General features: G+C 47.2%; 1 protein-coding gene across 3 annotated transcripts in view; it reads left to right on the top strand.

Annotated features, from left to right (window-relative positions):
- abl2 (c-abl oncogene 2, non-receptor tyrosine kinase) overlaps positions 1 to 13,142 on the top strand; it is a 24,022-nt gene extending 10,880 nt beyond the window's left edge. Inside the window, exons 1-11 of one of the 3 annotated variants that reach the window (XM_028961366.1) lie at positions 2,947 to 3,051; positions 3,997 to 4,161; positions 5,968 to 6,263; positions 6,853 to 7,125; positions 7,791 to 7,875; positions 8,075 to 8,252; positions 8,474 to 8,658; positions 9,041 to 9,193; positions 9,528 to 9,617; positions 9,765 to 9,962; positions 11,422 to 13,142. In XM_028961366.1, coding sequence (XP_028817199.1) covers positions 2,955 to 3,051; positions 3,997 to 4,161; positions 5,968 to 6,263; positions 6,853 to 7,125; positions 7,791 to 7,875; positions 8,075 to 8,252; positions 8,474 to 8,658; positions 9,041 to 9,193; positions 9,528 to 9,617; positions 9,765 to 9,962; positions 11,422 to 13,109 — 3,408 coding nt within the window. In that variant the 5' untranslated portion in view covers positions 2,947 to 2,954 and the 3' untranslated portion in view covers positions 13,110 to 13,142. Of the gene's footprint in view, positions 1 to 2,946; positions 3,052 to 3,996; positions 4,162 to 5,967; positions 6,264 to 6,852; positions 7,126 to 7,790; positions 7,876 to 8,074; positions 8,253 to 8,473; positions 8,659 to 9,040; positions 9,194 to 9,527; positions 9,618 to 9,764; positions 9,963 to 11,421 lie in introns of those variants that run through there. The other 2 variants (XM_028961365.1, XM_028961364.1) reach the window with 2 other exon arrangements.
- Positions 13,143 to 16,296: the final 3,154 nt, after the last annotated feature.

Below are 16,296 nucleotides of genomic sequence, written 5' to 3'. Positions count from 1 at the left end.
AAACACCAAGTTGTCATGGAAGCGTTTGTGTTGCGTTCTGGAGTAAATATTCCTTCTCTTAAATTACCAGCCATTTTACAATGGTAACAGAGAGGAACGTGTGCTGGATATTCTGGGGGGAAAATCTTTCCCCTTTTCTAGTTTTAGTGCATATGGTCAAATGGTAAAATTTATACTGTTTATTAGAGCAGCTAGAACTCTCAGACTTTGTGGTTCAGATCAACGCCTGGAGTTTACACTCCGTAAAACAAATCGGATAAAAGATTCCAGGAGCTAAAATGATCATTTTGATGATAGAACAGTAACTGGTGAATATAAATGCCCCTGGGTGCTAGTAGCCTAGCGAGTAACACACACGTCTATGAACCAGAAGACCCAGGTTCAAATCCCACTTACTACCATTGTGTCCCTGAGCAAGACACTTAACCCTGAGTTGCTCGGGGGGGGGGCTGTCCCTGTAACTACTGACTGTAAGTCGCTCTGGATAAATGCTATAAATGTAAATGATTTGTCCAAGTTCTGTCTTTAATGTCAGTATCAGAGAAAATAAAAAGAATCCAGAAGGAGACCATCTGCTGTGGAGTCTGGTTTTTAGACCCCCCTCCTCCTCCCAGAGCTGCTGCTTTTCCCTGGAGACCTCAAATGCAAATCACTCATCCTCCTCTCGCCCCTCCGTGTGAGCTCAACTTTCCCCTGGCACCGCAGACGCCCTCAGACAGATGGGCCGCCGGCGTGGAGAAGTTCGCTCATGGTCTTGGCTGCGGAAAAGCCGGATCAGAACTCCTCGGATGTCTCTTCTCGGAGTCTGGCTGCTGTTAGGGTGCATGTGAGACGTTTGAGGGGCTGAGCTTCTGGACAGGAGAGATGAACGGTCACTGAGAAGACGGCGAGAGGAAGCCGAGACAGTCTTCTCTGCAGCCATGTACTGGGAGCTGTGGCGGAGTCAGGTGGCTGGTGCTGGATCCGATCTTCGCTCCGTGCTGCTAGAGCAGAAAGGTGGGGCGGTGCTGGTTCATGAATTATAATGTTGGAGGAGTTTCGGCTTTTTAAACGACGCCCTTGATGCGTGACACAGAAGTCAAGTGAAAGTGTCATTTGTCATTGTGATACCATCACTCTTGGTGAGCAGCGGGCAGCCACGAAGGACAGAGGGAGCAGTCTGTGTGTGTGATCAAGGGGCGTCCTCGGCGGTTGGAGGTTTGAACCAGCAACCTTCCTTACCCGCTAGGCCACCACTGCAGTTTTCAGTTAAAAAAGGAAGAATTTGAGAGGTTTTCTTTCCTAATTTGGATTTAAAGAATTTCAACGCATTGTTTTTCAATGCATAAGGTCTTTCAGTTAATTAACAGCCATATGAGTTTTTGCAAGTCGTGACATTTAGGACCGTAAAGAAATGGATGCACAAGCAAAAGAAAATGTAGGTGCACCACATTTTCGATGGCATGCCATTTAATAACGCAGGTTATTAAACGCACTTGTATATAACGCACTTGTTCTCCTTTTTAAATCGCTGTCTATATATGCAATTTTGACTTGTAATAATTAAATATCAATCTGGTTAACGTAACGTTCTTTATTTGAATTCTACAAGAAAGGGGACCTACCGCTTTAACACGCTCCATGTGTGTATCATCTTGGCCCGGTGATCGGTTGCTGAAAGGCAGCAGGGTGCGGAGACAATTTATTGCTGAATGTAATGTTTTTTTTTATGTTTTTTCTTTTTTTTTTTTTCTCAACATTTAATTTCGTTCGTTTTACTCAGGCTTGAGTGGTAAATGCACAGTGGGGCTTTGCATTTTGGAAGCTGAGTTGATAAAACTGAGCTTTAAAAAAAAATGTATAAGTGACTCGTAACGGTTGCGAAGCATGTTCGTACAGTCATATCGGCCGTCATCAGCCGCCACTATAATGTCGGGTTCGGGCTTTTAAAAAGCTGTACTTGTCGGGCTCGGGTCAGTACAGGAATATCTAGACCACGAGTGATCTTTGAGGCAAGTCCAGTACAGTTCAATACAGTAATAAGACACCCGATGAGGGAAAATTGTTCTCTTTTCTGTTTAATTAGTTATGTGTGTGTGTGTGTGTGTGTATATGAAAGTCTTGTGATCTTTTTCCTCGGACAGTGACTGATGTGGAGGATGTGGTTACGGTCTTCCCTTCAAAGGAAAGGATATAAGTGCTTAATTATTGGTTTTGTGAATCTGTAAAAAATTATATTTGCACTGTTGCAAACATTCATTCTGTTGACTGGTTAAGGTAGTCAACAGTTGTCTGTTGACTGGTTAAGGTAGTTACCTTAACCAATCAAGACAGCCTTTTGATTACCATCTGAAATGCTGTGGAGATATGGAGGCACATGGTGTGCCTCAGAGTCTCATTCCTCCGCGCTTCGCTGCTTAAAACTTTTGAAACAAGAGACGGTGGTGATTTAAAAAAAAAAAAAAAAAAAAAAAGTTTCTGATTCTAATGAACAAAAAAAAAAAAAAATCTTTTATTCTTACTATGTATTGATAGCCTGGGCGTGTTAATCCTGGATAAGGCTGTCTGCCAAATCACAGATAATGTTGATGGGGGTTGGCTGGAGGACCGGGGACGGGGACATTTCCACTAGTCCACCTTGTTTCTAAGATGGACTGAAGATGGATCTGACATTATGTCAAATGCCGCGAGAAGGTCTGGTATTTCTCCATGAGGAAAGTGCCGGAACCCCGTCGCTCGGTCCTTCATCCTCCTCTCTCACTCAGAAGCTTGTGAAGCAGCTGCCCGGGCATGTTGACAGCTGTACAGGAAGGCCGCTGTGTGTGTGTGTGTGTGTATGTGTGTGTGTGGCGTGTGTTGCACACATGCGTGTGCGGGTGGGTGGGAGTCCAGGCCACTCCCTCGTACGTCAGAAAGGTGTAGAAGAGATGGGGGGGGGGGGGACAGTCATGAAGAGACTTCAGACAGACAGAGTAATGCTGCTGACGACGCTGGCCGAGTCGGGCGCGGCTCCCACAGTCACCAGCCAGCCGTGTCCCACCGTCAGGAATGCCATCTACTGCAGCACGTCAGGTACGCGTGTGGACAGTCAGGGGGCCGTTCCTGTGGAATGTGAGAGTGGTTTTACATGGTGGATTTTTCCAGGTTGGACTTCAGCTTTGGGATTTTAGTAGAACGTAAATGTCGCGTGAAACATTTTCCTTCTCGTTTCTTGTCGGATCATTTGGAATTTCACGAGTCTGCTTGTTAATCATGTCTAGCATTGCAAAGATTCTTAACAATTTTGTGGATCTGACGTTTCGTTTAATCACTCTTGTCAGTGCACTTCGGCTTTCTCCAGCCTCATGAAAAGAGACACGCCTTGTTGAAGATGCGCATGTTTCGGGTCTCTTACGGCCATTAAAAACCTGGAAAAGCTCATGGAGTTTGAAAAGAGATTTTTCCAGGTCTCGGAAAACTGACCGGCAAATGAATGTATAAAAAAAAAAAAGAGAAACTTTCACAACTATAGCATCTGTGCTGCTCTTATTCTCTGGCACCGCACCACGGGAGACGGTGCCGAACCGCCATGTTACACATTCAAATATTTACACACTCATTTCCCCGCACGTTTCCTTTCCCTCTTAGTCTAGTTGCTCGCAAAGCATGCTGGGTACCGTCCAGTTGGCTGGCATCCGCCGCCACGACAAGACCGACCGTGATGACCGAGATGAATTTCATTGCGACCATGGAATCAGCCAACACTAGTGGGAACGATCTTTTCCATTCCAAATTGCACCGAAATTTCAGAGAACATACGGTCCTGAAAATGTAAAGTCCTGGAAGTTCTTTTGTAAAAATGTGCAGGGACCCCGATGGTTGGTTAATTTCAGTGGAATTAGGGAGTAAGTGTTTCAGTTTGATGATTTGTCTGATGTTTCTGTTCGCTGGTTCCTTCTCTGCTCCCCTCGCTTCACCCTCGCCCCCACCGCTCCTTTCAGTCCTCCGTTTCTCAGCGCCTCCGTCTTCTCTCTGCAGAGGCCCTCCACCGGCCGTTCGGCCTGGACTCGGCGGCCCTGACGGAAGCCGTGCGCTGGAGCTCCAAGGAGAACCTGCTGGGCGCCGCCGAGAGCGATCCCAACCTGTTCGTTGCACTTTACGATTTCGTGGCCAGCGGCGACAACACGCTGAGCATCACTAAAGGTACGTTTGCGGAAAGACCCCACATCAGCGGCTTTGCGTTTCACTCGGCCCGCACTTCCAGGCGAACGCTGACTCGTGCTGACGAGGGCGAAAGATCATCTCCAGGAGGCCGGAATGAGGAAGTGCGTCGTGTTTTTTAATAAAACCCATCCTGGCGCTGACATCAAAAAGCCCCTCGAGGGAGCACTTCAAATGCCAGCGTTCGGCGAAGAGCTGTCCTCGTCCCCTCCGGTCCTCCGCCTTTAATCGGAAAAGCCGTGCGGCGGCATGACTCTCCTCCTCCTCCTCGCTCCGGCCCATTTCTAATTCCCGTTTAATGACTGGCCACCTCGGCTGGCAGCGCCGGCAGGTGAATAAACACGAGGCGGCGCAGATCCGCGGCTCACGGCCGGCCTTGCCGGAGGCCCGGGGCTTTGGACGTTTTACACGCCGGGGCATCAGGAGGCGGGGCACGGGGGCCAACTTTTGCTTCTATTAGGAATGGAATTAAACCAGATTTTTTTTTAAAGCGCCGAACAGTGTTTTTTAAACACTGCACGTCCATCTAGGGAGTAAAATCGAAAATCCAGTGAGTTGGCTTTCGTTTTTTTACAAAACACTGTTACACACTTTATTTTGTATTATATAAGGACAAATCCGTTTTTTATATATATATGAATGAGAGATCTTTGGTTTTGAAGGAAGAACTTGTACATTTTGTTACATAATTATCACCTTCTGATAATTGGCCTGTATTGGAGTTATGTAACAGAACATTTTCTAGGAATTATGTCTCAATAAAAAAAAAAAAAAAAACATTCATCTGATGCCCCGCAGCAACCAAAAACCAACCCAAGCCCTGCGAGCTGCTGGTACGTGTTGGCATGTGTCAAAGGCAGGACCCGGCAAGCATTGGACTGTTTGCTCACCTTGATTTGGGTGGAGCCAAGGCAAACAACTGAGCTTTTAGCAGACATGCAGCTCTTACGATGCTTAAAGCCTTAAAAAAGGTTTAAAAAGATTGAGGGATGGATGGATGGATGGAGCGATTTAATGTTTGTCCTTCCGTCTTGCTGTGGCTCACGTCCCTCCGCTGCTCTGTCGGCCTAATGCAAGAGACCTCGCCCTGTTACTGAGGCGTGAGGGTAGAGCAGAGGTGGGCATTAGTCAGCAGCGCATACCGACAGCCAGGGCGTCGCCAACAGCTCCAGCAGTTTAATCTGTCCGTCCATCCAGTGTTTTTCATGGCACTAACACCACGTGGCATGCCAGCCTGAAGCAAGGTATAGACCGGAGCCTACTGTCTGCAAAGCACCATCACTATGCACCAGCACCATCACTATGTCCATTACCATTGGGCCAGTGGTTGGACTAGCTGGTAAGGAAACGTAACCGGAAGGTTGCCGATTCGAATCCCGAAACGCCAAGGTGCCACTGAGCAAAGCACCGTCCCCACACACTGCTCCCCGGGCGCCTGTCATGGTTGCCCACTGCTCACCAAGGGTGCTAAACATGGACGCCGTGGCTCCGCCGCTTCGCTTTGACCAGTAAATGTAAAGCCATGTCCACCATGGTTTCAAACCATGATTATGAAAGTAATCTCATAATCTGAATGCATCGCGAGGTAGATGAGGACAATTCTGCGTCGATGCAGTGCAGAACGTAATGTATTATATCATAACGCCGGCAGTGGTCCGAGTACAGATCTCCCCTCCGAACACCATCCGCGTTTTTGATGTTATTTAACGCTCGACTCTGTTTAACATTCGTAGAGATTTCAGCTGAAGTTCTTTACGTCCTTCACTTCCTTCCCTCCCCTCTGTCCAGGTGAGAAGCTGCGGGTGCTGGGCTACAACCAGAACGGCGAGTGGAGCGAGGTGCGCTCCAAGAACGGCCAGGGATGGGTGCCCAGCAACTACATCACGCCGGTCAACAGCCTGGAGAAGCACAGCTGGTATCACGGCCCCGTGTCCCGCAGCGCCGCCGAGTACCTGCTCAGCAGCCTGATCAACGGCAGCTTCCTGGTGCGCGAGAGCGAGAGCAGCCCCGGCCAGCTGTCCATCTCGCTGCGCTACGAGGGCCGCGTCTACCACTACCGCATCAACACCGCGTCCGACGCCAAGGTCACACGAGTCCCTTTTAATCCCTCTGTGTCTGCCTCGTATTCCACTCTGTGTCCTTTTATCCAGACTTGTTGAAAGTAATCTCATAATCGATGCATCACGATGCAGATGATGACGTTGCTGGACCAATTTCGGGCGGCGGTATAAAAATTCTAGTTAAAAAGTAGTGCCGGTAGAGATTGTGGCGGCCTGACCTGAGTACAGCGCCGCTCCGGGTCCGCACGGGCGTTTGAAATGAACACCATACGTGTTTTAGTTTTTTTTTTTTGTTTTTTTTTTTTTAAATTGACGGCAGGAAAAAACACGGCATGCAACGTTAATAGAAGTCATCCGAATGCTGGTGCCGGACACGCGTGTGACGGCAGAAAAAAAAAAAACATTCAGTCCGCGCTCAACTGACTCCAGGAAAGCGCCCGTTTCAGACGTCCGTGTGGGACGAGGCTTAAATCTATAACTCTGCCATATTTAAAACTTAATGTGAAGTAATGTCTTCTCTGGGACGCATCGTGGTTCGTCCACAATCGGTGCATTGATAATTGTAATGGAATCATGAGACCTGTGAAGGGTCACACCCCTGTTCTACGTGCAGGTGTACGTGACTTCCGAGAGCCGTTTCAGCACGCTGGCGGAGCTGGTGCACCATCACTCCACGGTACCCGACGGCCTGGTGACCACGCTGCACTACCCCGCGCCCAAGTGCAACAAGCCCACCGTGTACGGCGTGTCCCCCATCCATGACAAGTGGGAGATGGAGCGCACCGACATCACCATGAAGCACAAGCTCGGCGGGGGGCAGTACGGCGAGGTCTACGTCGGCGTGTGGAAGAAGTACAACCTCACCGTGGCTGTTAAAACGCTCAAGGTTGGGGACCTCGGGTTTCAAACAAGATATCTTGTCGTGTTCTTGTCCTTTTTGGACATAATTTACAGCATTTATCAGACGCCCTTATCCAGAGCGACTTGAAGTAAAGTAAAGTGAAGTGATTGTCACATGTGATACACAGCAGCACAGCACACGGTGCACACAGTGAAATTTGTCCTCTGCATTTAACCCATCACCCTGAGTGAGCAGTGGACAGCCATGACAGGCGCCCGGGGAGCAGTGTGTGGGGACGGTGCTTTGCTCAGTGGCACCTTGGCGGATCAGGAATCGAACCGGCAACCTTCTGATTACGGGGTCGCTTCCTTAACCGCTAGGCTACCACTGCCCCGACTTACAATCAGGTATTACAGGGACAGTCTTAGGGTTAAGTGTCTTGCTCAGGGACACAATGGTAGTAGGTGGGATTTGAACCTGGTTCATAGGTGAGTGTGTTACCAACTAGGCTTCTACCACCCAACATAATTGTGTTCACGGCCTTCCTGTGAACTTGGCTCGGGTTGAGATGGGTGCAACAATGGTGCTGGCTCTCCACCTAGTGGTGTGATTGAGAATTACAGCGCTCTCTCTGATTTTAAATGGCTGTGATTTGTCCCTGATTGATCCTTGTGTACAGATATGCTCTGTGTTTGTCTTGCCTTTTGTAGGAAGACACTATGGAGGTGGAGGAGTTTCTCAAAGAGGCTGCAGTCATGAAGGAAGTGAAACATCCCAATCTGGTGCAGCTGCTCGGTCGGTACTTTTGAAATGCTGGGTATTCAGTATTCTGATCTGTGCACGTTTTTTCAGAAATGTAATGTAACTGTTGTCTATACTACACAATACGATAAAGACCCGTTTTGTTTAACATAGCATTTCAAAATGAACTATTACAATTATTTGGGGACTATTGTCATCCTTTCGTGTGATTCCCTCTTCTGTGCTGAACCAGGAGTGTGTACGTTGGAGCCTCCGTTCTACATAGTGACCGAGTACATGCCTCACGGGAACCTGCTGGACTACCTGCGCGAGTGTGACCGGGGGGAGGTGAACGCCGTGGTGCTGCTCTACATGGCCACGCAGATCTCATCTGCGATGGAATACCTGGAGAAGAAGAACTTTATCCACAGGTAAGATCTGGATGCTCTGCTCAGTGTCACTCTCTGACTCCGTACGTTTCATTTAAGGCGGGTGGCGTAGTGGGTAAGACACTCACCAAAAAGTCACAGGTTCAACCCCCCACTTCCTATCATTGTGTCACTGAGCAAGACGGCGAACCCTGAGTTGTAACTACTGATAATCAGTCGTCCTTTATAATGACACATCATCTCTTTCCTCTTGTCCTTGTCAGGGACCTGGCAGCAAGAAACTGTCTGGTTGGTGAGAACCACGTGGTGAAGGTGGCAGATTTTGGGCTGAGTCGGCTGATGACCGGAGACACTTACACAGCACACGCCGGCGCCAAGTTTCCCATCAAATGGACTGCGCCGGAGAGCCTGGCCTACAACACCTTCTCCATCAAGTCTGATGTGTGGGGTGAGTCTTACACACACCTTGTATCATTTACATTTACAGCATTTATCAGACGCCCTTATCCAGAGCGACTTACAATCAGTAATTACAGAGACAGTCTCCCTGGAGCAACTTAGGGTTAAGTGTCTTGCTCAGGGACACAATGGTAGTAAGTGGGATTTGAACCTGGATCTTCTGGTTCATAGGCGAGTGTGTTACCCACTAGGCTACTACCACCCACTAACACACACATACACAACATATAGAGGTCATATCAGAAATGGATGACAGCTTTTTTAAAGTTCTGAAAAAGGCATTATGAAAAACAACTATTTGCTCATAAATTTGTAGACTTTGGAATACAATCTTATTTCTAACTGTACTGCACTGTGTTCCTGGCCCTCAGCGTTCGGAGTGCTGCTGTGGGAGATTGCCACATACGGCATGTCTCCGTACCCTGGCATCGACCTGTCCCAGGTGTACGACCTCTTGGAGAAGGGCTACCGTATGGAGCAGCCTGAAGGGTGTCCGCCCAAAGTCTATGAGTTGATGAGGGCTTGTGAGTTCATACACAACGCGTCCACACCACCACTACATTATTACAGGGTTCCTACGGTCATTAAAAACCTGGAAAAGTCATGTAATTTGAAAAGAGAATTTTCCAGGACCTGATTGGGTCTATTTTACTCTGGATCTTTTCTTTTCACATTTGCACAGAAATTATGCCTTAGAGTAATTGAAGAGTCATGGAAATTATTTTCTCAAACAATATGTATGAACCCTGTTATTACTTACACACACCGATAGTAAAGCTACTTCTAGAACATTCATACATTAGATTTGCATTTTTCTTTGAGGTTCTCTTACCTGTCTGTTTGTCTGTATGGTTGCAGGCTGGCAGTGGAGCCCTCTGGACCGACCGTCCTTCGCTGAAACACACCAGGCCTTTGAGACCATGTTCCACGACTCCAGCATCTCAGAAGGTACAGTCACCCCCAAATGAGAATGTAGGTTTCTTTTCTGATTGCACAGGTATATAGTTCACAATCAATCAATTTGAGTTTTTAAATAATTAATGTGCATATGAGCACAAAGCTGAGTTGCACTTCATATTTCTCGTTTGTCCACAGAAGTGGCTGAGGAGCTTTGTAAAACCAGCCACTCCAGCCACAGCACACCGTCGCACGGCTTCAGCCACGACCTGCCCCTCTTGCCTTCCAAGTCGTCACGGACGCTGAAGAAGCACGCCGAGAACAAGGAGAACATCGAGGGCGGCCTGGATGGCAGGGGGGATCCCGGAGCCCTCGGCCCCGCAGGTACCCACACCTGTGAGTGCAGGATGCAGCCCAGGTTGAAGAGAATGGGCCTGGTGTTCCTTACCGAATGAGTGTGACACGGAGAAATATCGCCACGGGGGTCATAGTTAGAAAAATAATTCCGTGATTTGATTCTGTGATGTTTTCCACTTCTATAAATCTATAAATAGATATAAATGATATGATTTCAGTTGACCAACTTTCGATAAGGTTTATGTTAAATGCTAGACTATGCATTTAAAATTTGTAACAAGGAAGTCAACAGCCTCAGTCCACATTTGTACTGTATAAATTCATGCATATATTTTTAATGCAACAACCCATTGCCTTTCCTCTGGTGTCTGTTGGTCTGAAATGGAAATGGCTGTTCTGTATTCACAGTGCTTGTCCAGTCCACTGGGCAAACAGACCTGTTAGAGTAGCATTGTTTTCCACAGTTCTGTAGCAGATGGATATTCCGTCTGCTGCGATTTTCAGACAGAGAACAGAAACAGGGAGATTAGTCCACTTGAGCAGACAGAGTAAATCCACCAGTGCGGCGGCAGGTTTAATCCGATCACTGCTTTATCTACGGATTAAATGTAGTTCCAGTAATCCAAACCATCTCTTTCATGGTGGATGCATGTTCTCTCTGATCCAACTGTAATCTCAGATTAGACAGATCATGACAGACATTTGCTCAAAACTTTGCTCAAAGCTCTTCGGACTCGTCCCAGTTGTCAAATAAACTGTTGTATATTTATAACTGGATTAACATAATCCTCAAATATCTGTTCATATTTGTAATGTTTTTTTTTCTACTCTGTGTATGCATGTTTGTATATAACATTAAGTATTTATGAGTTCATATTAATTCATATTAGGTTGATGTAACTTTTTTTTACATGCTATATAAAGTAAACTAAATTGTGTCAAGCTTTTATATCTTTGTCTTAAAAAAAAAACAAAAAAAAATCAAACCTTCATCCTTTGCAAACACACACCTGAACCCTGAATGAATGCATCCCTTCTCCTCTGATCTCGTTCTGCACAATCACCATAATCCATCACCTCTTTCTCCTTTTACATTATATAATTATTCCGCATGAATCCTGTGAGATGAGTGACAACGACAGTAGGCCCTCACTGGGCTTCCTGAGCGAATGACGAGGTTAAGAAGGGGCCTGTGCTGGCAGGCCGTACGGTGTTTCTTTTTCCCCCAGACACCAACATCGGCGCCACACGCCCGTATCGTCCAAATGGGGAGTTGCACAACATGCGTGTCAAAACAGGCCCAGGATCAGGAAGCGCCCTGTCTCATAATCATGATCCGGCAAATTCTACACATAACTTTAATATTTGACGGACCATTTAGTTTTGTGGATATAAGGATAGCATTTTGATAGTTATTGCACTTTCAGTAGTACATGGATCAACGTGCTTCTCAGAAGCCACTTTCTCATTCGTGCCCTGTTTTTCTCACACTCTGCAGGTCTTCCAACATCCCTGCTGGGCGGGGACAGCCGTGTAGGCAGCTCGCCAGCATTGCCACGCAAACAGGGAGACAAACCACCCAGCATGCTCTTGGAGGATACGCAGGAGACCACATTTACCCGGGACCGCAAGGCTGGCTTCTTCAGTTCCTTCATCAAAAAGAAGTCCTCATCATCATCATCATCATCTTCTCCATCCCAGCAGGCGCAGCACAACCTCCCCATGCCCCCCAAACGTAGCAGCTCCTTTCGCGAGATGGAAACGCAGCCTCACAAAAAGTACGAACCCACGGCCGGTTTCGGCAGCCCTCCACCCCCTCTGCCCCAGCTGGATGGTCTGGGCTTTTCCCCGTCCCATGGTGAGAGCAACCACGTTCAGTCACGCTGCTGTGGGGCGACGTTTGGACAGAAGCCGCTGTTCAACTCAGGGGTGCCCCCTGGTGGACAGGTTGGGAGCAGCAGCAGCAGTTGGTCTGGACTGGCGGGATTCTTCACCCCGCGGCTTATCAAAAAGACCCTGGGGCTGCGCACAGGGAAGCCTCAGAGCACAGACGACGCGGGCGTGCCGGGGAAACCCTTTCCGCGGTCCAACTCCACCTCCTCCATGTCAGCCGGGCTGCTGGACCTGGAGCGCATGGCTTTGACTCTACCCCGGAACCGCACCAAGCCTCCACTGGACCGAACCGCCTCCACCACCTCGCAGCCGGAGAATGGAACCGTGGCTCGGCCCTCTGAGTCCCTTTTCCGAAAATTAGACGAGGGCACTGCCCAGATCCGCGAACGGCCAAAAGCAAAGTTATTGCCACGCAGTGGCGGTGGGAGCGGGGTGGTCCGGGCACCTGGTGTCGGCGGTGAGGCTGACTATGGGCCTCAGGACGCGATGCAGGACAGACCGGGCTGGTCGTCCCCTTCCAAAAGCGCCGGACTGGCCGCGCCGGCGGGGCCGCACAATCACAAGGTCCCGGTGCTGATATCCCCCACGCTGAAGCACGGGCCGCCGGACGCGCACCCGGTTGGAGTGGACTCTCAGGGCAACCGCTTCAAACTGCTGACCGAGCATCAGGCCGCCGACCGGGACCGCCCCCGGCTGGTCAAGCCCAAATGTGCGCCCCCTCCGCCGCCCATGCTGCGATCCCTGCAGGCGGTCTACGCCGCCGACGGAGCAGAAGAGGCGGCCGAGGTCAACGGGGAGGGGGCGCCGAAACGGACTGGGAGAGGCGAGAGGGCGAGACCGGTCATACCGCCACCGCACGTGCCTCCAGCGCCCTCCGGCAAAACCACCACCCCCACCAAGATGGCCAACGGGGCTTCGTCCACCACAAACGCCTCCTCTGTGGCCTCCAAGGTGGCCCTGCGGCGGACTCGTCAGCAGGCGGAGCGCGTGCCGGCGGAGAAGGTGAGCAAGGAGGCCCTGCTGGAGTGCGCCGAGTGCCTGAGCAGCGCCCTCCACGGCGTCCCCGAGCCGTCCCCCAGCAGCCTGGTCCTGGACACGGGCCACCAGCTGCTGGACTACTGCTCGGGCTACGTGGACTGCATCCCGCAGACGCGCAACAAGTTCGCCTTCCGCGAGGCGGTGGGCAAGCTGGAGCTCAGCCTGCAGGAGCTGCGGGCGGCGGGCGCGGGCGGGGTCGCCCTGGACAACTTGCACAGCTGCGTTAAAGAGATCAGCGACGTGGTGCAGAGGTAGCCACTGCGAACGCCTTTCTGCTTCATTCGAAGCTTTTTCTTTTTTTTTTTTTTTAAGTTTGTTTTTTTTATTAAAAATGGGGGGAAATGTTCAGCGTGTCTCTATTTAAATCTTCTGGGGATGGAGAGAACTTACCTCAAAGGGAAAAAAAAAAAAAAAAAAGTGTCACTGTCTTGTTTACAGACAAACTCGGTCCTGAGAAGTGCCAGTGGGGAACAGATCTCTGTAAATATAAGCTTGTCGTGTACCAAACGCTCCAGCGGCGTCTCTGTCATCAGCGCAGCTTAGATTGCAGCGTAACTAGCACCCGTGAGGTGGGTCGGCCGGCCAACGCCAGCGGCCCATGCGCTTTAGAGCACAACTGGATGCCGCAAGTCGCACCGCCGCGCGAACCGCACACGCCACCCGGAAAGCTTTGTGTGGATTTCATGTATACTTTACACTGTGTGGGCAAAGCTGTACTCGTTTGGACCATGCAGGAGAGAGAGTGCCATGTGCCCAGGGTTTCTGTTTTTATTCAATAAATATGTACATTTTTTTTTTTTTTTTTTTTTTTTACAATACAGAATTTTATTTTTTAGGTTTGTTTCAAGTGTTTTTTTTTTTTTTTTTTTTTTTTTTAAATCTACTGATTACAGTCCTAGCCTAGGGTTGGGCAAACCATCAGTAAAATAAGCAAGTAAATTCCACTGGTCCGCACAATCTGCAGTCATGGGATCCATGAATGAAATCGGGGCTTTAGCAGTGATCAAAATCACGGCCACATGTTTTGCAGAGGAAGATCTGCCCTACAAATTGATAGACAGAAATGCAATATCAGCCCAACCCTAGTTGTGCTGTCGGTGCTTGGATGCGGTGCTGTAGGTGGACGTACCAGGGCACCATAAATGTGTGTTTTGTGGCCTTTTCTCTCATTCTGTGCCTGGATCAAACATTGGCCAAAGTTCAAATTCACTCCATTCGGAAGAAATCTATGTTTCTGGGGAACATTTCCTTGTCTTTCTACATGTGAAAATAAAGCGTTTCAAAGTGTTTCATTTCCATTCAGAACAGGGGTTTTCAAATCTGGATCCGAATTCAGACCCAGAGTTCTGTTTGTCTTGAAAGCCCTGAATGTTGTGTTTTGTTTTTTTGTTTTTTCCTTCTTTTTTGTAAACTTGAATTTTTAAATTATTTTTTTATTATTAAAAGCACAGCACAGTCATTCTTAATGTTATTGTAAATAGTGTCTATTATTCCGTGTCCAGGAGAAGCATTTAAGGTGACGTATTTTTTTTTTGGGAGAGAGACGAATGCAGCGGGACTGAGTTTCAGATGTTTAATGCAGACGGTCGGGGGCTGGACAGGGTGTCCTCTTCCACTACACAATGAATGTACACTTTCTCAGTACTGCGGAAGCTCACCGTGTGCTGTTGTCGTTCTGTTTTTTTTTTCTGTGAGAAGGTGTGGTGTTACGTCTTCCATTTACAGGTTCTTTAAAAGTAAAGCTGCCCCTTTATGCAGAAGGGGGCTAGAACACTTCTATTAAACACTGGTGGGCAGTTCCTCATGCACATATTAAACTTCATCTCCGACTAAATCAAATTATTTTCCTCTATTAGTAATATTAGCCTGTATTATATTTGACACAAGATGTTGTACTGGAGGAGTGGCGCTTTGGAGGGTTGGAGCTATGGAGCAAGAATACAACTAGACACTGGAACAAGAGCTGAAAGTGTGGATCATATTGGTAACTTTACCTCTCTGTCAGAGAATAAATGGCCAACGGCCGCACCGTGAGCATGTCATCCACACAAACACAACATTTTAGTGAAGTACTGGGTTTACAGAGCCTGATATGACGTATCGCTCCGCCAAATATGTGGTTCTCGGTGCCTTTGGTGAAGTGCAGAAGTGTCAAGATGCAGTCTGAAAAGAGATGTGCCTACACATTCTCAGTATTAAGACGGTTTCTGAAATCCTTAGTACGTGGATGGATGGATTTGGATAGATAGAAGGCCGAAACTTGCTGTCCAGCAAATACATTTATTATTAAAATTGTCCTCAAAAAGGAAATGCACAAAAACCCCTTTTCTGTTTCATTTTGCCACTTGGTAGAAGGGATGTCTCAAATCCAGCCATTTCAGAAAAGTGAATACATTAGTTATTTATACATCATTTCTTAATTTATTTTGCTCTGATCTTCGTACTCTGGAATCTGGACTCTGTCTTTTTAATGGAAACATGCTGAAGAAATTATATGTAAGCATCATTTATATACCAAAGGCCACTTATTCTTCAGTCATTCAAGTGCAATGAAAATGGAACACTCTTAATTTGAAATATGTGAATTTTAACAGGGATATAATGGCAGAGGTTAACAAATTAACACAGTATTTTTTTCTTTTTTTTGTATAAAAAAAATATATATTTTGTGTGTTTCTAATTTAAAGCTCACATTTAATGGTATATTACTGTGAAATTCTTTTCAGTGTTAAACTTGATGTAAATAATAAAATGTTGAAAGAGTACAAAGGTTTTTGCATCTTTTCACCTGACTTACCAAGTTTTAAAATAAAAATATTCTATGTCATCAATGGTCGTCTGGTGTATCGGTTTTATTCTTTTCTCCGAGATGTGAAGACGTGAACAGAAGTGCGAATTATCTTTGATTTATGCAGACCATGGAAATAAATACGAAATAAATTCCTCGGCCTACAGGAACGGTGAACTAGACCATCGTAGATATGGGAGATTATTTATTAGTTAATATTAGGGGTGATAGGAAATATCAATACAGCAAAATATTGTGATATTTTATGTGGTGATATTGTATCGATACAGGGACATCCAATATCGATATTTTGGTATACTAATTTAGTCCAAAATTCAGTTCTGAGCTATGTTGATTTGGCTGAATTATTGATGTAATACGATCTACACAGATTGCACACAGCATCTTGTATTTCAGGTCTGTTTTTACATTTTCAGTGAACTGTAGAATATCACAAACTGTACAGTATTATAATATATCAAGAAATAATCATATCTTGATCGATGTATCCTTGCCAATACACATCCTTAGTTAATATTGTAATGAAATAAACTAGAAATTCTGTACAGACTCCTGAATCAGTGGCATGTCAGACTGAATTGGCTGGGAAAATAATGCTCCCGGATGAAGCCTGAAAGTATGAAGGAACATCTA

This window comes from Denticeps clupeoides, chromosome 19, assembly GCF_900700375.1.
Source record: "Denticeps clupeoides chromosome 19, fDenClu1.1, whole genome shotgun sequence".
NCBI classification, from domain to species: domain Eukaryota; kingdom Metazoa; phylum Chordata; class Actinopteri; order Clupeiformes; family Denticipitidae; genus Denticeps; species Denticeps clupeoides.
The sequence above is the reverse complement of the archived record's forward strand: the minus strand, read 5'-3'. Positions and strand labels throughout refer to the sequence as shown.